The 26387-nt window shown below is 43.8% G+C and overlaps 1 protein-coding gene across 2 annotated transcripts in view; it reads right to left on the bottom strand.

The window, feature by feature from the left end:
• SUSD1 (sushi domain containing 1) overlaps positions 1–26387 on the bottom strand; it is a 137549-nt gene that overhangs the window by 21354 nt on the left and 89808 nt on the right. For both annotated transcript variants that reach the window (XM_070375110.1, XM_070375111.1), the window contains exons 11-14: positions 20927–21018; positions 18436–18622; positions 6644–6740; positions 2532–2790 (exon numbers count right to left, since the gene is read on the bottom strand). In XM_070375110.1, the coding sequence (XP_070231211.1) occupies positions 2532–2790; positions 6644–6740; positions 18436–18622; positions 20927–21018 (635 nt within the window). The remainder of the gene's footprint in view (positions 1–2531; positions 2791–6643; positions 6741–18435; positions 18623–20926; positions 21019–26387) is intronic.

Raw genomic sequence — 26387 nt, 5'->3', positions numbered from 1 at the left:
AGTCTGAGTGAACTCCAGGAGTTGGTGAGGGACAGGGAGGCCTGGCGTGCTGCGATTCATGGGGTCACGAAGAGTCGGACACGACTGAGCGACTGATCTGATCTGATCTGATCTGATATTTCAAGATACTGGGAAAGAAAAAGGACCTCAAACAGCACGACTGTTACTAGGGAACTGAGTGTATTAAAGGAGAGACATAGACAGGGCCAGGTAAAGAAGGGAGCTCATTAAAATATGGTGGCTTGATCAGATGTACATGTTATAAAACTCACTCTGGCAGTAGTATGGGGCAAGGGTACAGGTAGAAGACGCCAGGCGATGAGTTAGAAAATTGCTGTTCAGACAGGGAGGTCAAAGGCTAAACAGTGCTAATGAAAGAGAGAAAAGGATGGTTTTAAATGGCGTTACGGTGACATAACTGACAGAATTTGATAATGGACTGCACAAGAAGATAAGAAAAAGAAAGACAAGAATTATTCCTAGATTTCTGTACTGACTTCCCTGGTAGCTCAGATGGTAAGGCATCTGCCTACAATGCGGGAGACCTGGGCTCAATCCCTGGGTCAGGAAGATCTCCTGGAGAAGGAAATGGCAACCCACTCCAGTATTCTTGCCTGGAAAATCCCATGGACGGAAGAGTCCGGTGGCCTACAGTCCATGGGGTGGCAAAGAGTCGGACACGACTGAGCGACTTCACTTTCACTTTCTGTATTGGCAACTAGGAACACGGTAATGTTACTTAGTGGGGCAGATACATAAAAGGAAACACAAAAAGAGGGGACTGGAAAACTCATTCTTACCAATTTACAAAGCTCTAGTAAGGGCAGTACTGGCAGGTTTGAAATGGCAACCCAAGGTGACTAATACACCCTCCCAGACCAAAGTCCCAGCCTGAGACAGCAGCTCTGAGCAATCTCTAAATTGCACACATACTCTACCGCCAGCGTTGTCTATGGCTAGAGATACCAAGTCAGGATCTCCTGGTGATATTCTAGCAAGGAGGCCTTGTCTCAGTCATAACGACCTCTGCAATAAGTTAAGGGCAATATATTCTGGACTTTAGTCTTTCAATTCTTAATCCCTACATAATTGTCACAAAACACCACCAGACCTTTCTGCTACTTGGACATAGTCTTAGTTTTATATCAAGCATGATAATGGCACATTTGACTTGTGTCCTATACAAAATTTAATAGCATGTTTCAGTTTTAAATACGTGATGAACCTTACACGCAAGATGCCTCAAATTCATGAGCCAAGAGATGTTTCTATTAATAGAATTTTTCTAGTCTTCATTGCCAACCAATATGAATTGATATCAAACTTTGAGTTCTCCGAAGGCAATGGCACCCCACTCCAGTACTCCTGCCTGGAAAATCACATGGACGGAGGAGCCTAGAAGGCTGCAGTCCATGGGGTCGCTGAGAGTTGGACACAATTGAGCTACTTCACTTTCACTTTTCACTTTCATGCACTGGAGAAGGAAATGGCAACCCACTCCAGTGTTCTTGTCTGGAGAATTCCAGGGACAGGGGAGCCTGGTGGGCTGCCGTCTATGGGGTCGCACAGAGTCAGACACAACTGAAGTGACTTAGCAGTAGCAGCAGCAGGGCAACCATGACAATGTTCCTTCCAGAAGCTCTTCCACCTCTGACTGATCAATCCAGCTCTGGCTATTCTGCTTGTCTGCTGCTGCTGCTGCTAAGTCGCTTTAGTCGTGTCCGACTCTGTGCGACCCCACAGACAGCAACCCACCAGGCTCCCCTGTCCCTGGGATTCTCCAGGCAAGAACACTGGAGTGGTTTGCCATTTCCTTCTCCAATGCATGAAAGTGAAAAGTGAAAGTGAAGTCGCTCAGTCCTGTCCGACTCACAGCGACCCCATGGACTGCAGCCCACCAGGCTCCTCCACCCATGGGATTTTCCAGGCAAGAGTACTGGAGTGGGGTGCCACTAGCTCATTATAGTTATTCATTCTGTAAAGAGTATACATGTCCATGTTTTTCATGAGTTTCCATGTCTTAAGAAAGAACCACTGCTAGAAACACAGATTCTCTAAGGATTGAGAGATGAGAGTGGGGTTTATGCAATAGCCAAGGAAGTAATGGAAGCAGAAAATAGAGCCAGAAAATAGTGCTGAGCATAATCTGCCCCTCCATCTTGCTTCCCAGAGAATGAGGGAAGGCAGCAGCCTGGCAGGAGTACAGGGAAGTGCCAGAAAGATCTAGATGTTCCACTCCAGCTCAGGCTTCCGCAATGCAATGGGATGAGGGCATTCCATAAAGCTTAGGAAAAAAACAAAACAAATTCAGTCCAAACACAGATTCAAACAGGTTCCCCCAGCAAGTCCAGAATATCCACCTCCAGAGAGGTTTCACCTGCCCTCCTTTATAAAGTGAAAGGGTTCAACACATGTTTATGGTTCTTCTATGCAGTGTTCATCTCAGATATGGGGAAAACAAATGTTCAAATATTTAAAATTCACATGAAGAGGAAAATATCAAATTCAAAAGAGTTTTTAAAGAAATATACCTCATTCCATTCACTTGTGATTCGTAATATAATGCAGTAATCATGCCCTGTTTTCAAGGGTGCATTATAATATTTCCCATAGTACAGCCTGTCTCCAATAGGTATCTCCATGGCATCATCGGGAATATCCTTGGCCAGCAATTCTGCAGTCACGTATCCACTAGCCTCAGAAGCTTCGCTAAAGAATGAAGCAGTCTCTTCAGAATCACAAGCAAATGTGCTTTGGAGGGCCGAGGGAAGCACTAACACCTGATATGAACTGTAAGAGAAAAGAAAACATCTATCAGACCCTTGCTTGGGTTGCGGCCGGGGGTGGAGGGGTCATTCATTCATTTATTCACACTTACTGAGCACCGGCTATGAGGTCAACACTTTGCTAGATGCTGGAGATACAACACTGGATAAAAGTCCCTGCCCATGTGGGCTTCACGATCTGACAGCTCCAACAGTCCTGGAACTCCAGTTGGAACCAACCGTATTCATGTTTCATGACACTGGGGGAGTGATCTCTCTAAGCTCTGGCTGCAGATGGCTACCTGGGAAACTGCCTGGAGCATATGTGTCATAAAGTTGATCTAATCAGTGATTTTTCTCGTGGGCAAACAAAGTCCAGCTGGGGAAAGGCTTTAGCAGTCACATGGAGCCCTATTGCCTACAAGAGTTAGGGCACTAAGTCTGCCAAAGGGCTCCACATAATCACATGAGGAGCCTAAAACAGAACTCATGTGACGGACACTCCCTCCAGTTCATGGACTGATACCGAAGTTCCTATGAAATGAATGAGAAGCACGGAGTGCAAAGTCACCGTGAACTCATCTAGTCTGACAATATCCTTCAACAGCTGGAAAGGGAAAATCTTGTATGTTCCCTACATGTGGACAAAGAAACACACTAGCAATCTGATGCCATTTTATCATGTTTCAGTATTATTTATCCCACCAAATAGAAAATCTGTCAGCAAAAGAAAGTGCAAGAACAAAAACACTCTGAGAATAAATCATATCTTCCTTTCTATTTCCATCTGCTTGGGCTCATCTCCTAGTAAGTTTTGGGATGTCTGCTTTCTCTATCAGGCTTGATAGTAAGGACTTGAATGATTTGCATTTTGCAAATCTTTGCACAGTTCTTTGGCTATGACTGACTCCCCACTGATGTTTCTTGAGTTGAAATTTCAGTAAAGAAGAAAAACATGCATCAGCACCAAATATGATGCGGATAATTTCCCAAACTCTAATAATTTCCCAAACTCATATGTAATTCTATTTTGCCAATAAGTATACACTTCTTGCTCCTCATTCCTAATGCCCCATCTCCTGCTTGCTAAGAGTCCATGAGTTACTAGGTTAATAGCGGGTGTTGGACTTAGAAAGTATCCATCCACCAGGCTCCCCAAATTCTTAGGTGTCCTCAGGCCCCTGATTTCCACAAAGTTTCTGGATTCACTTTCAGCAATGAGCTCTGTACAAAAATAACAAAGTAAAGCCCTCAGGGCAATGCTTTGTCACTGCCACCACCAGTAAACATTTACTAAGTCTCACAGCCTACAAAGGAACACCTATAACAACAAACTTTCCTGGGGACTTGAAGATGAAGACACCCCTATGAATCACAGACACAGGTTAAAAAGTAAATGGGCAGCAGGCTCCATGCTGTCTGTAAGTACATCTTCAAGTCCCTCTCATCTTACCATGTAGGTAGTGATGTTCAAGTGCAAGTTCAAGGCTCACTTGAACTCATCTGGTTCTGAACATTTCCCAGTAGAGGTACCATTCAAGAGGCATAAAGCAGTCTCCCCAGTTAGTATGATCATAACCACCCGAGTCGCTTGATAATTGTACAAATTTCCAGCCCCCATCCCAGACCTACTCAATCAAAATCTCCAGTAGAGTCTGAGAATTCATGTTGCTGATAAAACATCCTAGGTGATTCCTGGAATCTGGCAAGTGTGGGAGACATGAGCATGAGGAGAGCCTGGCTACAGGTGCATCATCCCTCAAGATCATCCGGGCCGGGAGGGGAGGCGTGGGGCCGGAGCCCCCACTCCACCAAGTGCCCAAGCCACTGCCCCACACCCCGATCCTGGACAATGCACATAGCAGACTCTGGGCTGCCACCCACTGGCAGTGCTGCTTCCCCCAGCTCAAACCAGGTATTCGAGCCAAGGAAATCACCTCAACATCCTGCTGGTAATCAGTGCCGATGACACTGGGGAAGCAGTCATGGCTGTTGAGAGCATGACTGTTCAGAAGGACTTTTCCCCCTCTCTCCCAACACTACCCTCCCTGATGACTCACAGATCTCCACTTCCTGTTTTGGAGGCACTGGCCGGCACAGAGCCCCAAGGGTAGACTGTCACTTGGCTTTTCTCTCTGCCTTACATAACTACCTGGCCTAAACATCACGTACGTATTGCACATTCTCTCAGGCCCTGAGGTCACGACTTCCATTCTCCTTCCAGCAACAGAATTACAGTGCCTTCCAGTAACTTGTCAGGAACTAAGACACAGAACAACTTAGGCCATACACATGCCTGGAAAGACTTTTGAGCATTTACTGGGCTCAAACGAACAGACACGAAGAGCCCAAGTTTCATTATAAATGGACACACAGATAATTTTGCTAGACTTTCTTTTGACAGTTTTGTGATATCTCATGAATTTTACCTGATTGTACTGTAGGGTCATTAGACTGAAGGGTCAGGAGAGCCACAGGCAGTGTGGGTTAGGTCAAGGAAGCAGGATATTGCCATCTCCTCTTTTTTAAAGTTAATTTTTATTGGAGTATAATGACAGTGTTGGAAGAGTTTCTATGGAACAGCAAAGTGAATCATCTATACGTATATATATACACCCCCTCGTTTTTGGATTTCCTTCCCATTTAGCTCACCACAGAGCACTGAGTAGAGTTACCTATGCTATGCAGTAGGTTCTCGTAAGTTACCAATTTTATATATAGTAGTGTATATGAATCAGCTGCAATCTCCCAGTTCATCCCACCCTTCTCTTTCCCTCCTTGGTGTCCACACACGTTTTTCTCTCTGTCTGTGTCTCTATTTCTGTATTGCAGATAAGATCATCTATCCCATTTTTCTAGACTCCTGTCAGTAAGTTGCTCATCTCCCCAGGTGAACATCAATCTTCCTCTCTAAAAATGGAATATGTCTGCTTTCCTAATCCTGCCATGACCTGTGTAAATAAAAAGCTTAATTGAACACAACACAGTCCACCACCTGATGTAAATTACTTCCACCCTAATACCGTCTGGAGTCCAAGAAGCAGTTATTAGCAATGCAATGCCTTACCCACATCTCAGTACTTGAATGAATTAAAGGAATTATCCAAATGACTGTCCCAGAAACCACTACACACACCCCAAGGTCACCCTTAAATAAAGGAAAATACATTCTGTCTTTGGCAAGTGAAATGATGCTCCTGATCCACCATCACTAATGGATATACCTGGAGGCATGAGTGCAAAAGATACTGCCTGACATGTCACAGGCACCCAAACAATGCTTATTCAATAACCAAAGGAGCAGATTCAGTTTCTCGAGCTTAGCTGCCCAAATGCTCATCTCTGGTCCCTTAAAAGTCTCTATATTCACTAAGGAGGCTGCTAGTTGGAATTAAAGGCTCAGTTTGTGCCCAGTCAGTGAAAGTCACTTAGTCATGTCCAACTCTTGGCGACCCCATGGACTATGTAGTCCATGGAATTCTCCAGGCCAGAATACTGGAGTGGGTAGCCTTTCCCTTCTCCAGCAGATCTTCCCTACCCAGGGATTGAATCCAGGTCTCCCTCATTGCAGGCAGATTCTTTACCAGCTGAGCCACAAGGGAAGCCGAAGAATACTGGAGTGGGTAGCCTATCCCTTCTCTGGCAGATCTTCCTGACCCAGGGATCGAACCAAGGTCTTCTGAATTGCAGGCGGATTCTTTACCAACTGAGCTATCAGGGAAGCCCAGTCTGTGCCCAAGGAAACAAAAAAAGAGGCCCACTGCCTTAACTACCGCAGTGTAGCCACCTAGAGAGAAGTCTCATTCTCACTCGAATCAGTGTTTCCAAAACACTCCAGGGGACCACTGGGCAGCCATGGGAAAGAGGCCTCTACTCACCTGATGGGTCCATTTTTCTCTGTGGCTTTCCTCAGTCGCAAGCGTGGCAGAGGCCCTCCATGCACAGTGAAAAAGTCTACTTCCGGAAGGGGAGGCTCTGAAAACATGTTGCAAAGAAGAAAACGGGTGTGATCAGAACAAGCAGAAACATGAAGAAAGTGGTCCTCATGGGACATCAAGAGGAAAGTTTTCATGAAAGAAGTGATGAGCAAATTCGGACACATGCTCCAACACGGGCGAATCCTGAACACATGAGGCTAAGAGAAATATGCCAGACACAGAAGGACAAATACCGCATGATTCCACTTGCGTGAAATCTCTGGAACAGGTAAATCCATAGAGACAGAAATACATGGGAGGTTGCCAAGGGCTGAGGGTGTGGGTAGGGAATGGGGAGTTATTGCTTAATGGTGAACACGGTTTCTGTTTGAGGTGATGAAAACATTTTTGAAATAGATAATGGTAATGGTTTACACCACTGTGAACGTACTTAATGCCAATAACTTGTGCCCTGAAAAATGATTAAAATAGTACATTTTATGTTGTACATATTTTATTATAATTCTTTTAAAAAGCGATGCCCCAGCACTAAACAGAGGGTGGAGGCTGTGGTCATTTCAAATATCTTGGAAGATAGGTTCCTGTTTGGTGAGGAGACCAGCATATCTGACTTCTAGATCCTTTGGGAAAAGTTTATTATTATTATTAATTATTATTATTTTGGCTGCTCTGTGGAGCTTGTGGGATCTTAGTTCCTTGACCAGGGGTGTGTGTGTGTGTGTGTGTGCGCGTGCACACACATGATTATTCTTTTATTTTTATTTTAATTAATTAACTTAATTGGAGGATAATTACTTTACAATATTGTGATGGTTTTTGCCACACATCAACATGAATCAGCCACCTGACCAAGGAATGAACCTGCAACTCAGCAGTGAAAGCGTGGAGTCCTAACCTCTGGACTGTGAGGGAATTCCCTAGACTTCTAGAGCCTTTATAATCACACAGCTGTCTGCTCTTATCTTGCTTTCCCCAGCAACCAGATTTTCCAAATAGTTACTCATGGGGAGGAGAATGCACTGACTGGTTGACACTGGGGTTCCATCATCTAACTGGGAGTTACATTCACAGTATGAACATACCAGCCACCACTCTGCCGTGGGGGTCACACAGCTAACATGTGTTGGGCACACAACACATATATAGACATGCCCTATATATGCCTCACCTCATTTAATCTTCTCAACAGTGCTATCGAGTGGATGAGAGTTACAGAGAGAGATAGAAAGAGAAAAAATAAAATATGAAGTCCCCCCGAAATTCCCCAGAATGTTGCCACAGTGAAATTAAGAACTAGAAGGCCAAAACAGACACTCAAGATTCTTTTACCCAATTAGAAAATAGATTTAGAGTAGAAATTTTCAATTCAAATTATAATTTTAAAAAAGCTTAGACCTTCCAAGATAGGTCTTAAAGCTCTACTAAATATGCTATTTACACACTGCCTTTCAACAAATATTTACTAGCCACCTCTATGTGAGGCTGGGAGAAACAGCCATGGAAGACATGGTTTCTGCTTTCCAGGAGCTCAGAGTCTGATAGCAGAGTCTTGTAAACAGGTGGTGCTTGGAGCTACGATAATGAGAGTGGTAGGAATGCAGGGGAAGAATGCCTGACCCAGGGCAGTGGGGTGAGCCTATCAAATACAGAAACTGATATACTCAGAGGCGGGAGATGAGAGAGAGTGCGTGCAGAGAGAGAACAGCAGGAGTTCAGTGTTGGCCAAAAGGTTGAGTTCCAGCTCAGCAGAGGCAGAAAATAAAGTGACAAATGTAGGACTTCCCTGGTGGCACAGTGGATAAGAATCTGCCTGCCAATTCAGGGGACACGGGTTCGATCCCTGGTCCGGGAAGATCCCCCATGCGGAGGAGCAGCTAAGCCCACGGGCCACAACTATTGAAGCACATGTGCCTAAAGCCTGTGCTCCGCAGTAAGAGAAGCCGCCGCACTGAGAAGCCCAAGCAACACAAAAAGGGCAGTCTCCACTCTGCAACTAAGGAAAGCCCGCACGCAGTAAGGAAGACCTACTGCAGCCAAAATTAAATAAATAAGTAAATAAAAATTAAGCGGTGTGTGTCTAGGTCAGATCTGAGGTCCTGTAAATAAGGAGAAGTAATCTAAAGATTCTTAGCAGATGTATATTTTAGAAAGACAATTTAGACCGCCAGCTGGAGGGTGAATTGGAAAAGAGCAAAAGCATAGATTGTCCAAAATCTGGGTAAGAAGTGTCTGAGGCCTGAAGCAAGTGATGATGCTCACAATGGAAAAGAGGGGGCAGATGGAGGAGATACGTGGGGCAGAGACGGAACGGAAAGTGGCGCAAGATAAGGAAGGGGAAGGAACCTGGGCTTTGGTTTTGGTCGCTGAGTCAGTGGTGACATACATCATTCATCAAGGTCTGGGGGAAGGTTCAGCCGCACCTCACTTCTAGACCTGTTAGGTTTGAATTCCTTGTGAAACCATCCAGCAGGCAGTTAGAAATGTGGTCCAGAGCTTATGAGCAAACTGTGATGGTGACACGGAGTCAGTCATCAACAGAAGGGGCTTCCCAGGTGGCACCAGTGGTAAACAACCCACCTGCCAGTGCCGGAGACATGAGAGACATGGGTTCAATCCCTGGGTCTGGAAAATGCCCTGGAGGAGGACATGGCAACCCGCTCCAGGATTCCTGCCTGGGAAATCCCTTGGACAGAGAAGCCCGGTAGGCTACAGTCCATAGAGTTGCGAAGAGTCAAACATTTCTGAACCAACTTCACACACACGGCGGCCCAGAGAGATGGTATAAAGGCATCTGAGAAAAGATGAGGGCCCAAAGTGGATCACCGGGACACCCAGGAATCTAAGACCAGGTGGATGAGTGAGAATTTCCTATAGTGTTTATTAAACACTAAGTCTAGAATTTCTTCCAACACCACGCAGATACAGTGGCCATACAAATCATGTTTTCCGTAAATCTGTGGCACTGTTAAAGGCCCTTGGGATGACTTGGAACAGCCTCTACTTACAGTTAAGACAGCATCCTACAGTATTGAAAAGTCCACCATCTTTCCAAGAGGCGGCCAGAAAGAAATTCTATAACACCCCTGAGGCAGACAGTGGCTAGCCTCCTGCAGCAATGGGGAGAAGGGAAATGCAGACTGAAAAGCCCCACCAGGTTCCCCACCAGGGAACAGGAACATTCCAAGCAGCCCTACACTGGGCCCTCAGGCTATCACTGAAAGGCGCTTTCCTTGGTGACATTTCGTCCTCACAAGGAAAGTAAGTGGTTTTTATCACACATTTCCTGTTTTCAGCCCAGAGGGAGATTAACTATTTACTCTTTCCTGTGTGAGAACCCTCCTCCGGCTCTTTTAAATTATTCCTCTGTTTGCTCTTCTCTGAGATGAATAATTCTAGGTCCTCTAATCTCTTGGCGAACCTTTTAAAACCACCCAGTTTCTCACCTACTCCAGGAACAGCAGAACAAAGTGCTTGCCCAGTTTAGGGAAGGTGGGCCCGCAGCAGGGCAGGGAGGCCCCCCAGTTTAGGGAAGGCGGGCCCGCAGCAGGGCAGGGAGGCCCCCCCAGTTTAGGGAAGGCGGCCCGCAGCAGGGCAGGGAGGCCCCCCCAGTTTAGGGAAGGCGGCCCGCAGCAGGGCAGGGAGGCCCCCCCAGTTTAGGGAAGGCGGCCCGCAGCAGGGCAGGGAGGCCCCCAGTTTAGGGAAGGCGGCCCAGCAGGGCAGGGAGGCCCCCCCAGTTTAGGGAAGGCGGTCCGCAGCAGGGCAGGGAGGCCCCCCCCACCCCCTGCCGGTTGTTCTGGGCCACATTGCCCCTCTCAGCCCCACAACCATCCAGTGATTCAGTCAACACATGACTTCCAGACTGCTTTCTGTTCTGCCTGCTCACCACCTTCCCCACCTTATAAATAGTCTGTTTTTCTCTCGAATACAAAAGCCTGAACTTGAGTAGACTGTTTCTTTGCTGCATTTTTGAGGTTAAATACCTTAGTGAAAATTGCTCAGTCGTGTCCGACTCTTTGCTACCCCACGGACTATACAATCCATGGAATTCTCGAGGCCAGAATACCGGAGTGGGTAGCCTTTCCCTTCTCCAGGGGATCTTCCCAACCCAGGGATTGAACCCAGGTCTCCCGCATTGCAGGTGGATAACTTTACTTCTAGCCATATTTTCCAAGATGCTGTTTCCCCTCCCCAAACTGCTGTCTTTGGCTGGTCTGCTCTCCTTTCCATTGGCCTATTACTGATTTAAACCAAATCAGACCCAAGGCAAGAAATGGGTTGTGTCTGGGCTGGAGTTTTTCACCCTGAGTATGTGCGCTGCGGGGCAGACCCAGAAGGAAGACATTCACTGCCTCTCCTAGACGCCAACAACGTCCATTCTCTCCTAGAAGTAAGTGACAAAGGGATTACGGAGGCTGAGAAAACTTTGACGATTCAGGAGAAAAGCAATGAGGCAGAACCTGTCCCCCAAAATATTAAATATACTATAAATTTACAATAACTAAAATAAGAAGGTAAAAGCACAGGGTAGGCAAAGCAATGGAAGAAGCTAGATAATCAAGAAAGAGACCCAAATAAATAAGGAGAATATAGTGGGTGGCGTGGACAGTCTTTCCAAAGGTGATGGGGAAACTGGCTGATCATTTGGGGGGAAAAAGTTACCATGTAAATTTAGCCTTATACCACACATCTAAACAAATTCCAGATGGGTGCAAGCTAAAATGTGAAAAGCAAAATTGTGAAGAAGCATTAGAAAACAGTAGAGAATAAGAACTGATCTGATTGCAGAGTGGGAAAGGCTTTTCTTGGCATGACCCGAGGCAGAAACTATAAAAGAATCAATAGAATTGATTACATGAAAACTTAAAATGTCTGAATGTCAAAAAGAATACTGAAAAGAAAATTCAAGAGTAGATAACCTGGGGTGCAATAGGTATAACAAAAGATTAATATCATTAATGTAGGCAAACCATTAAAATCAAAGAGAGAAAGGAAGTAACAGAAGTGCAAATGTGTTATTCCTCTAAGACCCACTGAAATGAACAAAAAGTAAAGGAAAATTTTGTCTGCACCAAACTTAAGCAAAGGTCCCAACCTTATGCTATAAACGTCAAGTAAGTGCAAGGAACTAACACGTGAATATATAAAAGTAAAGATACCCCAGAGGTTCTTTTCTAATCTTCAGCATCTCCTAATTGGACCACGACCCTCAGGCAGTGTGAGTGTGTTAGTGGCACAGTCGTGTCTGACTCTCTGATCCCATGGACTGTAGCCCACCAGGCTGGCATGATAAATTGAAATTGACAGCAGTGGAGAAAATAGAGCTTATGCCGTAAGTCATCAGGTATCACAAGGTGAGCTGCAAGCCCCTTGTCAGTAAGGTTATCAGACTTGGCTTCCCAAGGAGAAGGAATCATCTTCTTTTTATCGTTATCTCCTTCAGCACTTAGCACTGGTCTTTGTACATAACCAATCAATAGGTATTTGCTGCATTAATTGTTATGTTTCAGTATACCTTTCAACCACCCAACACACAGAAAGCCTGCCTTTTAGGCTTTTAATATAAAGAAGCTTTCCCATTCATATTTTATAAACAGCTAATATTAATATAGGATGGGCTTCCCAGGTGGCACTGGTAGTAAAGAATCCACACGCCAGTGCAGGAGATATAAGAGATGTGGGTTCGATCCCTGGGTTGGGAAGATTCCCTGGAGAAGGGAATGGCAACCCACTCCAGTATTCTTCCCTGGAGAATCCCATGAACGGGGGAGCCTGGCAGGCTCTGGTCCACAGGGTCACAAAGAGTCGGACACAACTGAAGTGACTTAACACTCACACAGCGTTAACATAACATTGTGAAAATAACACATCCAGCCCACTTTCCTCTGTGGTGTACCATCTTGTCTCTGTGGGGCCTCGGAGGGGGTGCAGATGCTTTCAGTGAGAAGAGTGGGGAGACATCCATCCCCAAACAGTCATTTCCTTAAGGGGCTGGGGGTTGATCTGAAGTTAGAAAGTAGCTGGGAGATTTCTGGGGATAGAGGAACAGTTGACCCTTGGAGGTATGGAAGGACATATGTGCCTTCATCCTGGGCTGACCTAACATGAGGACCTCAGACATCAACGAATCTGTGTCCATGAAAGACTCTGAGAGAGCCTGGACAAAGAGGGAAACAGCTGGGATGAAGGCCAGCAGGAGCCAGGGTGGTGCCCTGCATCCAGCCTGTGGAGGTGAAGCCCTCCCTGCGGACACAGGAGTTCACAGCCCTTAGATGGTCTGTGGAAGAGAAGCCCACGTCAGGAGAACTCAAGACACCTGGTCCTGCATGGTCCTTTCCTGAGGACACAACAGTGAGAGACGAGGGGTCAGAGGTGCGGGCAGTGGTCCCTAGTCCTGTAGCAGGAATCAGAGCTATCCTGGCTGGACCTTTCTGCGAAAGGGATAGTCCAATAAAACCCGGGACACACCTGTGTTTTCAGTGGCTCTCCTGAACATCTGAAAAGGTGCATTCTCTTTTCCTTATTACGAATACAGAGATGGGGAAGTTCTCATGTACGTTGCCAGTCTTGGCACTGAGGATAGACTCAAGAAGAAATGATTTCTTGTACATATTTGTTTCCTTTTTCTCTTCCAGCACTCTTGGTTCCATTATGACCATTCAACCACAGATGATCACCGCATTGTGTCGAATAAATGGTTTATCTACCTGCAGGTACCGGCTTTCTCTCTCTCTTTCCTCCTCTCTTCCCTCCTCCCTCCACCTCTCCCACTCTGGTTCTCTCCTCTCTCTAAGAAGAAAATTTTGCCTATAAGTTTTTTGACTTGGCAAACCTAGATGCATATTAAAAAGCAGAGATATCACTTTGCCAATAAAGGTCCATATAGTCAAAGCTATGGTCTTTCCAATAGTCATGTACAGATATGAGAGTTGGACCATAAAGAAAGCTGAGCACTGAAGAATTGATGCTTTTGAACTGTGGTGTTGGAGAAGACTCTTGAGAGTCCCTTGGATTGCAAGGAGATCAAACCAGTCAATTCTAAAGGAAATCAACCCTGAATATTCATTGGAAGGACTGAAGCTGAAGCTCCAATACTTTGGCCACCTAATGTGAAGAGCCAACTCATTGGAAAAGACCCTGATGCTGGGAAAGATTGGAGGCAGAAGAAGCGGGTGGCAGAGGATGAAATGGTTAAATAGTATCACTGACTCAATGGACATGAATCTGAGCAAATTTTGGGACATAGCAGAGGACACAGGAGCCTGGCATGTGACCTCTATGAGGTCTCAAAGAGTTGAACATGACTGAGTGAGCAACAACAGAAAACAGCATGTCCTGTGTATGACAGCTCTTCTGACCCTTTGGGTCTACATCAAGGATGAACGTTCATTCTTCCCCTTGACCTAAAGGGTGTATGAATGAATGGTGGGGCTATTCTGAGGAATTCCCATCAACAGGCTGCCTGCGGAAGCGTGTGGGCCATGAGTCAGAAGCACTGCACTCTCCTCTCATCTCACCACCCTTCTCACCAGCACCCTCTTGTTTTCACTGCAACACTTGCCTCTGTCCTTCAACATTTCATTCTCCTCTGAGGTCAGCAATATATTTAAAGCGCATGCTTTCATCTTGTTCCCATCAGCAAGATTTAACTTAACATAAGACACTCAGAATGGAAATTCCATGCACTTTTCTTCTGGGAAACCAGCTGCTGCGTATTCCAGGTCCAAACCCCTTGCCTCACATTTCTGGTAAAATTCAAATTTTACGATTTTACTAAAAGAGTCACATCTTAGGCAACGAAGCATATCTGTTCTTCATTAAAGAGAGGGCTTGGAGTCTGTTTTTCTCTTGTTTGTTTGCTTAGAACTTTCACACTTTTTAAAAATTGCAAATTCTTTAAAGTGGGATAGAGACGGAAAACAGGCAGGCAGGGTCTCAATGAATTCAAACAGCTCAACAGTGTCCCCTGGTGGCCATGAGCACAGATACAGGGTGCGTGAGCTACCAGGCTGTGTTTCATGTACAAAACAAGGTATAAATGAGGCTCATCAAGATGAAACTCTCTCTCCCAAATCAAAACATATGAAATGCTAATGTGAATCAGCAATGCAAAAACATCCAAACAGGAGAAGGACCAACGAGTGGGAGACTGAATAGCTATTCATCTTGATAAATCACCATGGGAAGAAATGCCCAAATTGAACATTTCCTTCCAACTCACCAGCTGGTGAATTCTTTTTTGGTCTAAAGCTTTCATTAACTAACCAGGCATTTTCTCAATGCCAATACCACCCGCTGGCCATTTGGAGATTGGTCTTCATATGCGTTCATTACAAAAATATTTCTTTGCTGTGTTATCACTGTCCTTACGTGGGCTAGCACGATCCTTATGCGTTGCGGATTCAAGGCAGAACACACAGACAAAAATCCCTGCCATCAGAGTGCTCCTATTTTAGTAGGGGAAAAGAAAACAAACAAGTAAAATTCAAAATACAAGTTCTGAAATGAGTTCTGTGCAGAAATTCAAACAGAGGAAATGGATAGAGAGTGATAGGGTGGTGATGGGGAGGTGATTTTTGAAAGGATGAATCTGAGCAGAAATCTGAGTGATAGGGCTTCCCTGGTGGCTCAGATGTAAAGAATCTGCCTGCAATACAGGAGATGCAGCTTTGATCCCTGGGCCAGGAAGATCCCCTGGAGAAGGAAATGGCCACCAGCTCCGGTGTTCTAGCCTGGGACATCCCATGTCAGGAGCCTGGCAGGCTGCAGTCCATGGGGTCACAAAAGAATCAAACACGACTTAGTGACTACACAACAATGACAACCTGTGGAGAGAGTGTCTCAGGATGAGTAAGCCCAGATGGAAAGACCTGGATGCAAAAACAAGTCTGACCTGTTTGAGAAATAGCAAGGAAGGTAGGGAGGCAGCTGATGCTTAGAGAGAAAGAGAGAGGGCAGAGGAAGATGAGGTCAGTGAGGTAGGCAAGGGCCAGACTACACGTTCCATGGTCAGGCACATGGATTCTATTCCAACACTAACGCAAACTCATCAGACAGTTTTGAGCTGGGGATGACATGTTCTTATGTGAATGTTTTTCTTATTAATTTTTTTACTGGAATATAGTCGATTTACAATGTTGTGTTAGTTTCAGGCGTACAGCAAAGTGAATAAGTTTTACATATACATATATCCACTCTTTTTTAAGACTCTTCTTCCATACAGGTCATTACAGAGTATTGAGTAGAGTTCTTTGTGCTATACATAGGTCCTTATTGTTATCTATTTTATATATTGTTGTGAAAGTGAAAGTCTCTCACTGCTAAGTCACTTCAGTCATGTTCGACTCTGTGCGACCCCATAGACAGAAGCCCACCAGGATCCCCTGTCCCTGGGATTCTCCAGGCAAGAACACTGGAGTGGGTTGCCATTTCCTTCTCCAATGCATGAAAGTGAAAAGTGAAAGGGAAGTCGCTCAGTCGTGTCCGACTCTTAGAGACCCCATGGACTGCAGCCCACCAGGCTCCTCCGTCCATGGGATTTTCCAGGCAAGAGTACTGGAGTGGGGTGCCATTGCCTTCTCCGGAAAGTCTCTCAGTCGTGTCTAACTCTTTGCCACCCCAAGGACTATACAGTCCATGGAATTCTCCAGGCCAGAATACTGGAGTGGGTAGCTTTTCCCTTCTCCGGGGGATCTTCCCAACCCAGAGATCAAGCTGGGGTCTCCTGCATTGCAGGCAGATTCTTTACCAACTGAGCTACCAGGGAAGCCCTATACATGGTTATGTGTATATGTCAATCCCAACTTCCCAATTATCCTGCCTGTCCTTCCCCCCAGTAACTATGTTTGTTTTTTATATCTGTGACTCCATTTCTGTTTTGTAAATAAGTTCATTTGTACCATTTTTTAGATTCCACATAAAAGCAACATTACATATTTGTTTTTCTCTGTCTGATTTACTTCACTCAGTATGACACTTTGAGTGATCTTCTTAAATATTTTTTATTTCAATTAAAAAAAAATTTTTTTTTAATCTTTTGGCTGCGCTGTGCAACGCATGGGATTTTAGCTCCCAGGGATCAAACTCACATCCCCTACATTGGAAGCATAAAGTCTTAACCACTGGACTGCCCAGGAAATCCCTTGAGTGATCTTTTTAAAGCTCTGGTGAAGATGAAGACCGCAGCAGGTGACAGGCAACTGTGGAAGCAGGGAGAAGATTTAGAAGCTATTGCAGGAGTCCAAGCAAGAAGTTGCTAGCTTGGATTAAGCTGCTAGTTGTAAAGGCAAAGGGGGTAGAAGTGGTTGGATTCATGTTTATTTCAGGAACAAGCCAGCTTGTTAAGGGCTAGAAACTGGTGGGAGAAGCAGAATCAATTACAATTACTTTATGGCTTGAGCAGTCAGTGAATAGGAATGCCAATAACTGAGACAGAGAAGCCTGGGTGGAAAATGGATTTGTGGGGTAAAGACAAAGATCAGAAATCAAAAGTTCTACTGGTCTTGCTTATTAAATGTTTAAATAGGATATTGGAGACAGGTAGATATATGGAGCTCAGAGGAGAGAATGTGATTAGGACAGATACTCGGGGATTGTCGAAATACAGGTATTGTTTGTAGCCATGAGACTGGTAGAGATCACCGAGGCAGAAAGGGTAGATAATGAGGTAAAGGGATGAGAAGGCAGAGGGCGGGGCAACATTAAAGTAGATGGAACTGGTGGAACAGACTGGGAAAGAGCAGCCAGCGAGGCAGCAGGATCCAAAAGCCAAGAGAAAAGGTGTTTCAAGGAGGGGATGCCATATGCTGTAGAGAAAATCAGATAAGAATAAAATTGGCCTGCGGATTTTGCAAGACAGAGACACTCCCAGTAAAGCATTGAGAACAAATGCCTCTGGACTGCAAACAAAGACAGAAGAGAAGGTAAGGATGTGGCGCCTCCACAACATTCTTGCAGGGAGGTTCACTGTAAAGATGGGAAAGACAGAGCAGCTGCAGGGAATATGGCACCCAAGGAAGTATGTCTATCTTTGTTTGCATTTAAAAAGGAGACATGACAGCCTGCCAAGGCAGTGGTGGGACCCATTCTTTACTGGGGGAACAGACGCGGCAAGAAGGGATGGCAGGGTTAAGGGAAGATGGGGGCAAGAGAGTTGGGACCAAGAGAGAAGATAAAATACAGGTTCTGCCTGCAGGCAGCCCTGGGAGACTTTGGGAGTAGGAAGTCCTCACCTGATTACTTCTAATTTATCAGGGAAATAAGACACAAGAGGCTGGAGGACACCATCACAGATTTGAGGCGAGATGAGAAAATGAGTGGAAAGTGATTTTCTAGGGTACCAGAGCAGGACTGCCAGTCATTCTCCCCCGGAGAGTAACCCACTCTTAAGGTACTTGTAACAGAATCACAAATAGGTTATTGAGAAAGAAACAGAGGACAAATTCTTCTTAAGGATGAAATAGTTCAAATATCCAGAAGAAATGTAACCAACACTCATGGATACACTCCCCAGATTTATTCAATGCTGCTATTTTGTTTTAGATATCTTTTAAGAAATAAAACATTACAGTTTCAGGGAAGTCCCTTGAGAACCTCTCTCCAATCTTCATATCCTTCTTCCTCTTTCTCTTAAAGTTCATCATATAATGATAAAAAGTAATAGTGTGCCTCTTTGTTGTAGCCTATACAGCTCTGCGGCGATTTCATTCGGCCAAATGCTGTTATTCAAGATTTACCTGTTATCTGGGTTGTCAGGGAGATGACCACAGGAAGTTCAGAAGACAAAGCCTGGATGCTGACACTGTAGTTGGTACCTGGACTCAGGTCCAAACACGTCTCAGGAGTCTGACTGCTGGCAGTGATATTAAAGATCATTTCCTGGGCAAATCCTTTTTGATACCATCTCTGGCCCCAAATGTGGACCTGAAACATAGAAAAGTTCACCAGGTAAATTACTAGCTTGAAAGGTTGAATGCCTGGACACTTACTTTTTCTCATGAGCACTCTTGCTCTCCATTCTAAAGTTCCTCTAAAACGTGAAATACATTATGTGGTATCCTGGATGGGAGGAGGGTTTGGGAGAGGCTGGATATATGTATATGAATGGCTGAGTCCCTTTGCTGTTCCCCTGAAACTACCAGAACATTGTCAATAGGCTATGCCCCAACACAAAATAAAAAGTTTAAAGTTTGAGAAAACAAATATGAAATACAAGTAGAGCTGTAATACTATAAATATTTGGGAAGTCCATAATTACAATATCATCAGTAAAATAAATATATTTTTAAATCAAAATGCACATCAGGCCCTGAAACTGACGAGTTTCTCCTTTTTTGTTCCCACACACATAATGGCACATGCCCAGTGAGAAAGCCTGTTGGCAAACCTGAAGAAGGAAGGCCAGAGAACAATTTCCTAGGGAAAAAAAAAGAATCTGAACTAAGGCTTTTCCAGAGCAGGGTGTGCGTTAGGATACTCCTAGCCGGTTTCTGGTAAGACCTGGGAAGGGTTTTTCTCCTCTCTCACCACCTTCTGACATTCCCAGCATCTGGACCAACAGATCCACCTTTCTTCCCACTTAATTTCTTCTAGCAGCAGCTCATCCCATGGTCTGTACCTTTGCTACAAACATATTTAGCTTTAAAAGTTCCCCCTTGACTCTCTAGGCAACACATTCAGACCCTTATCAGAGGCACCGGTGCAGAGAGACACACACCCGTGAAAAGTCGCTGGCTTCCTTCCATGGATTCCGCCTGAACCTCAGCTCTGTGTCAGACTATGTTACACAGAGAAACTCTCATGTCTTTCTCATCAATCCCCAAAGTCTCTGACTTCAAACATGTGGCAGAAATGCCCACTTTCTTGCTTCTTCTTCTTCTTTTTTAAGAATTGCATTCAGTTTTTATTTTACGTTTTTAATTTTTATTGGAGTATAGTTAATTTACCATGTTGTGTTAATTTCAGGTGCACAGCAAAGGGAATCAGGTACACGCACACATGTATCCACTTTTTTAAGAGTCTTTTTCATATGGCTCATTAGAGAGTATTGAGTAGAGTTCCCTGTGCTACACCTCAGGCTCTTACCAGTCATCTGTTTTATCTATGGTGGTATGTGTATGCCAGTCCCTGGGCCTCCCTGGTGGCACTAAGACTAAGAGATGTGGGTTCAGTCCCTGGGTTGGGAAGACCCCCTGGAGGAGGGCACGGCAACCCAGTCCAGTATTCGTGCTTGGAGAATACTGGAATGAATGACTTGCTTCTCTGTTACAAGTACCTCCCATGGACAGATGAACTATGTGGGTCCATAGGGTCCCACAGAGTCAGACATGATTGCAGTGATTTAGCACGCACGCACGCACGCATGTCAGTCCCAATCTCCCAATTTATCCCTCCCTCTCTTATCCCCTACCTCTAGTTCATTTGTACCCTTTTTTCACACTGGAGGATAATTGCTTTACAATGTCGTGTCGGTTTCTGCCATACAACAACATGAATCAGCCGTAAGTATACACATGTCCCCTCCTTCTTGACGCTCGCTCCCACCACTCCACGCCATCCTACCCATCTAGGTTGTCACAGAGTACTGGGTTGAGCCTTCTTTATTATACAGCAACTTCCCACTAGCTATCTGTTTTATATATGCTAATGTGTATATTTCAATGCTGCTCTCTCAGTTCAGTCCACCCTCCCCTTCCCCTGCTAAATCCACAAGTCTGTTCTCCATGTCTGACAGGCATTAGTACCTGCAAATAGGCATTAGTAACTTTTTTTTTAGATTCCACATATAAATTATATCATATGATATTTGTCTTTCTTTGTCTGACTTATTCACTCAGTATGACAATCTTTGGATCCATCCGTGTTGCTGCAAATAGCATTATTTTGCTTTTTTAATGGCTGAGTAACAGTCCTTTGTATATATGTTACACATCTTTATCCATTCCTCTGTTGATGGGCATTTAGGTTGCTTCCATGCCCTGGCTACTGTAAATAGTGCTACAATGAACATTGGGGTGCATGTATCTTTTTGAATGATGTTTTCTCAGGGTATTTGCTCAGCAGTGGGATTCCTGGCTTATATGGTTCTTGCTTCTTATTGCAATTGTAACTATAAATCTTTCATTGATTATGGAAGCTATATAAGTGGGTTTTTTTGGGGGGTTGTTGATATTTTTTGAACCTCTCACACAAGACAAACACTAAAAAAAATAAGTTTCAGTAACTTACTAAATACATCTCCTCTATATCAGCTGTCTTCATACTTCTCCATCTCAAGCAGGTTTCATTAAATACTGAAATGTTACTGATGGTTTGTTTTACTGCAAGAGGAAAAGAATGAGAAATCAACTTACACCTTATACCAAAATACTACTTTTTAATTGAACAATCTTCCAAAGATAAGCATTTACAAGAGGATGCCTTCTGCACTATTTCAGTTTAGAAACTAGTGGTAGCAGTCCAAGAAACCCCACTTTTATATGCCTGTAAACTCAGTCCTGATGAAAGATTCATGACCAAAAGATACCCAATCAGAGGATCCTTCTTAAAAATTATGTGTCTATTCACTGCAAATTCCCTTGGTTTCCTAAGCTAAAACTCATTGTCTTTGCCTTGGACAAACCTCATTTAGACAAAAAAGCACCAGTTTGAAATTCTGAGCTGAGAGCAACATTTCAGCAGAGAACTGAGAATTGCTCCCTGAGGAAATAAAAAAGGCCACCTCAAACAGTCAGGCTTTTCATGATGGAAAGCGGGGAATGGTCCCTCTTGGTTTGGGCTTCCTCATCTTTTATTACTAAAGAACCATTCATTGGTCTCTGCTCAATGTCATGGTAATCAATCCAAAAGATAGTTCAGATCTGGTACTGTGTAATATAGAGGCACATTCGTCAAGCTTTTAAAATAAAGACTGTGAAAGTGTTAATCGATCAGTCGTGTCCAATTCTCTGTGATTCTGTGGACTGTAGCCCACCAGACTCCTCTGTTCATGGGATTCTCCAGGAAGGAATACTGGAGTGGGTAGCCATTCCCTTCTCCAGGGGATCTTCCAGACCCACGGATCAGACCTGGGTCTCCTGCATTGCAGGCAGACTCTACTGCCTGCACCACCAGGGAAGCCCCAAATAAAGACTAGTTATTCAAAACTCTGGTATCAGAGGTTACTTCCTTCAAAGATGATCCCTGTCCCTAAACTGAAAATAATATATCAAACTTGCTAAGAAGTTTCATAGGAACACTATGATGATTAATATGTGATAAAGACAACTCCCAAAGCACCTGAAAAAAAGAAAATCTCATGAGAGCCAACCCTATTGTGTAACCCCCTCAATTAACAGGTTCCTTTGAAAGAAGCCAAGCCAAATGGACGTGACCCCTTTTTATGGATTGGGCAGCTTTGCCCGAAGAAAACCTGTTCCACAGGTCACAAGCTTTACTTCAAATGTTGTAAGACAAAGTAGGGAAGAAAGTATAGGTGATTCAGGTTAAGGCAATCTTGCTACTAGGTATAGAAGATGGTTTTAGAGATAAATAGCAGTGGTTAAAGGAAACTCACACTTCTTAAATTTTCAAAACATATATAATTTTAATAGTATTTAAACAGTTCCAGATCATACAAAAAGGTAGCAAGTTTCCAATTCATTCAGTATGACCGGATAATCGACAATGCCCAAGCTATACAAAATGGCACAACTAATAACTAAACACACTATGCCAAACTCAGTTATAAATATAAATACAAAAATACAAAATCAAATAATAGCAAATAGAAGTCAGCAATACATTCAAAGAGCAGTATACTAGAAACAAGGGAGATTTACTCCAGGAATACAGAGATGATCATTATTGCTGCTGCTGCTGCTGTCACTTCAGTCATGTCTGACTCTTTGCGACCCCATAGACAGCAGCCCACCAGGCTCCCCCGTCCCTGGGATTCTCCAGGCAAGAACACTGGAGTGGGTTGCCATTTCCTGCTCCAATGCATGAAAGTGAAAAGTGAAAGTGAAGTCGCTCAGTCGTGTCCGATTCTGTGTGACCCCATGGACTGCAGCCTACCAGGCTCCTCCATCCATGGGATTTTCCAGGCAAGAGTACTGGAGTGGGGTGCCATTGCCTTCTCCGTGATCATTATTAGGAAAGACATTAATAGATCAAAAGAGAAAAACCATACGGTCACTTTTATATTCATAATGGTTAATACATTTAATGGACATTCCTTTCTAGAAATCTTCATAAACTAGGATTTAATTTGATAGAAACTCACTGATTTAAAGGAGTGTTTATTAGAAAACACCATACTTAGTGGTAAAACAATGAAGCGATTTCTAGAAAAGTTAAGAACAATCCAAGGATGCATGGCCTGACAGCTGCTATTTAGCCCTTTTGTTGTTGTTTAGCCCCTGAGTCATGTCCGACTCTTGCAACCTTGTCAGGCTCCTCTATACTCAGGAGATTCTAGACAATGCAGACCTAGGCAATGAAAAGATGAGCTATAAATGCCAGAAAGAAAGGGATCAAATTATGCAACTGCTAGTGAATCGAAAAGAATCAACTAAAAAACAAATATACAATAGAAAAACAAATAATAGGAATTTGGCAAAGTGTACCCAAAGGTAAGAACATAGAAAAACTAACAGTTTTCTATATATCTGCAAGAACAAGTATGGTGGGCCGAATTACGGTCCCTCCAAAGACATCCACATCCTAGTTCCTAGAATCTGTATCATGTTACCTTAATGGCATACAGACTTTGCAAATGTAATTACATTGTGGAAGATTATCCTGGATTATTCAGATGGGCTGAATGCAGTGACAAGGGTTCTTAAAAGAAGGAGACAAGATCAGAGCCAGAGAGAAATTTAAGGTTAAACTGAGGAGCTTTAAAGACTGAGGATGGGGCCACAAGCCAAGGAATATAGGCAGGCTCTAGAAACCAGAAAGGGCAAGGAAAGGGATTCTCCCTTTGAGCCCCCAGGATGAACACAGGCCTGCTCACACAAGTAAATTGAAACTACAAATAAAACAGAAAAATTAAAAGACCTCTATTCACAAGAGAAGAAAACATGAACAAACTTCAAATACCTAGAAATAAATCAGAGTAGAAATGTCCAAGACTTACATTGTGGCAGGAAAATTGAAATAATACTTTTCTTAAACAGACATGAGACTTTTCTTTTCTGATAAACAAGGAAAATAAGGAAGCAATGAACAAGCTGGGGAAACAGCATAAATAACCCTAAAAGAGGTAAGCAATCTTGATTATTCTTTAGCTGTTACTACAAACACTTGTAGCTCGATTTGTCCTTCACAAAGCTAAACAAAACTAATTACTCTCTGATTCCATATAAACTATACTTTGCACCTGGCATTCTTCTCTTGTAGCATTCTACATTTCAAAAAGGTCACAGGTCGATAACTTCAGAGACACCAGACCCGGTTGCTGTAGTCATTTTGAAATTTTACCAAAAAAAAAGCAAAACATTCATTAGGATATAAAACTTTTTCCCTGTCTCCCAGAGAGCAGGGCACAGCTCCTGAAGCACTAGCCTGCTGTGTTTCCCCTTTGCCTGGCAAAGAATAAGTCTACTTTTTTATTTTCTCCAAACTCTGTCTCCATATTTCTATTTGGCATCAGTTGAACAGGTGGGTCAAGATTTTGGCAACAACATGAAGATTTTTTTTTCTCTGAAGGACATGAAAGAAAACAATACAGAGAAAAATGCCACATCCTTGAATGAAAAGATAGGAAAGTGCAGATACCAATTCTCCACCACGTGACCTACAAGCGGAATGTACTTCCAAAGGTGATTCCATGGTCCTTCTTGGAATAAGTTTACTCATTCATTCAGTGAATATTTAGAAAGCTCTCACCATGTGCCAGGCACGCTTTGGAGCAGGATAAAGTGGTGAGAAAACGAAGTCCCTGCACCTAATGGGATTCATTCTAGTGAAAAAGGCAGAAAATAAGTGAAAAAATAAATCTTAAAATATAATCTTGGGATCCATGGTGGTCCAGTGGCTAAGACTCTGTGTTCCCAAGGCAGGGGGCCTGGGTTCAGTCCCTGGGAAGGGAACTAGATCCTGCATGCCACAGATAACTGTAATGTTAAGTAATGGTAGGTCCACAATTCCTTCTGTTCACAGGAAACATCTCACTGGTTAAGTTTAGGTTCATGTTGGTCAGAGAGTGACTCTCTCTAGATTCCCTTCTTTCCATCCAAAGAGCTCACGGTTTGAACTAAAAGTAGGTTGAATCTCTGCTGAGCTCACTTGGAGTGGAAAAAGGATCCCCAGTAGAAGGCAGCTCATGATGAATCTTGTCCTGCCCCACTCTCTGATCCTTTGCTCTATTAAATATTATACATGCCGGTCTCTCATTCAAATGGCCATTCTCTGCTGCACTTTCAGTGGTCACTCTGCCTTCTCTCTCTCCTTTCCCCACCCACAGGGCCAATCTAAGCTAGAAGCCTGAAGCTGAAAAACCAGACCTGCAAGAATGACTCAGAGAAGAAAAACTTTGGCTCTTAGTTCATCAGATTCTTAGAAATTATGTTTCAGCCTTGTTAATGCAGGCAAGCAACTCCGGGCAAAATCAGTCATTACTTTCTCAGGGTTCCCAGAGTCCCCTGCAACTTCAAACTACACTTTATGCATTATATTACTATGTATGTATAATTATGCATGTGTGTATTATGAAACACCATGTCTCACTCATCTTTGTACACCTAGTGCCCAGGACAGTGGCGACCATGGCATTCCCTACTGTTAAAATGTAAGCAGTCAGAAGTATGAGGAACTCTAAGTACCTGATATACTGGGAGTGTGCAAGTTGCTCAATCATGTCCAGCCCATGCACTATAGCCTCCCAGGCTCCTCTATCCATGGGCTTCTCCTGACAAATACTGGAGTGGGTTGCCATGCCCTTCTCCAGGGAATCTTCCCAACCCAGAGATGGAACCCAGGTCTCCTGCACTGCAAGTGGATTCTTTACCAGCTGAGCTACGAGGGAAGCCCCTACATGATATATTAACCAAATGGAATACAAGTACTCTGAATAAGACATGGTTCCTGCCCTTAATATGTATTTAATTGAGAAAAGTTACACACTATATCAATGTAACAAAAATATAAAAGGGTATATAATAAACGTCATAAGATAAATTTAAGTCACAGTTGACATTTGATAGATGCTTATTGCATTTCACATATTATGCTGGTTTTCCATGTGCATTAACACATTTAGTCTCACAACAAATCCATAACCTTATTCCCATTTTTAAAGTTAAGGCAGTTTAGCTACATGAGGTTAAATAACTTGCTTAAAGGCACAGAGATTGAAAACAGATCTGAGATTTGAATTTAGATAACCTGACTCCAGAGTAACTGTGCCAAACTCCTCCCAATATTTCCTCCTGGAAAAGATTCAGAAAGAAGAACATGTACTTTCAGTTGAGGGGATCATGAAAGAAGGGAATACAGGAACTGAAGAAGAGGGGTGAGGTTTCCAGGTAGAAGAAAGGGCAGGAGAGCAGAGATATGGAGGCGGAAAGTTAGCACTTTGAGAGTTTATTACAGGGCTTCCCTGGTGGCTCAGCCGGGAAGAATCTACCAGCCAATGCAGGAGACACTGGTAGGATCCCTGATCCGGGAAGATCCCACTTGCCACAGAGCAACTGAGCCCGTGCACCAG

Source organism: Bos mutus, chromosome 8 (assembly GCF_027580195.1).
Source record: "Bos mutus isolate GX-2022 chromosome 8, NWIPB_WYAK_1.1, whole genome shotgun sequence".
Classification (NCBI taxonomy): Eukaryota; Metazoa; Chordata; class Mammalia; order Artiodactyla; family Bovidae; genus Bos; species Bos mutus.
Note: the sequence above shows the minus strand (reverse complement) of the source record. Positions and strands in the feature narration are given on the sequence as shown.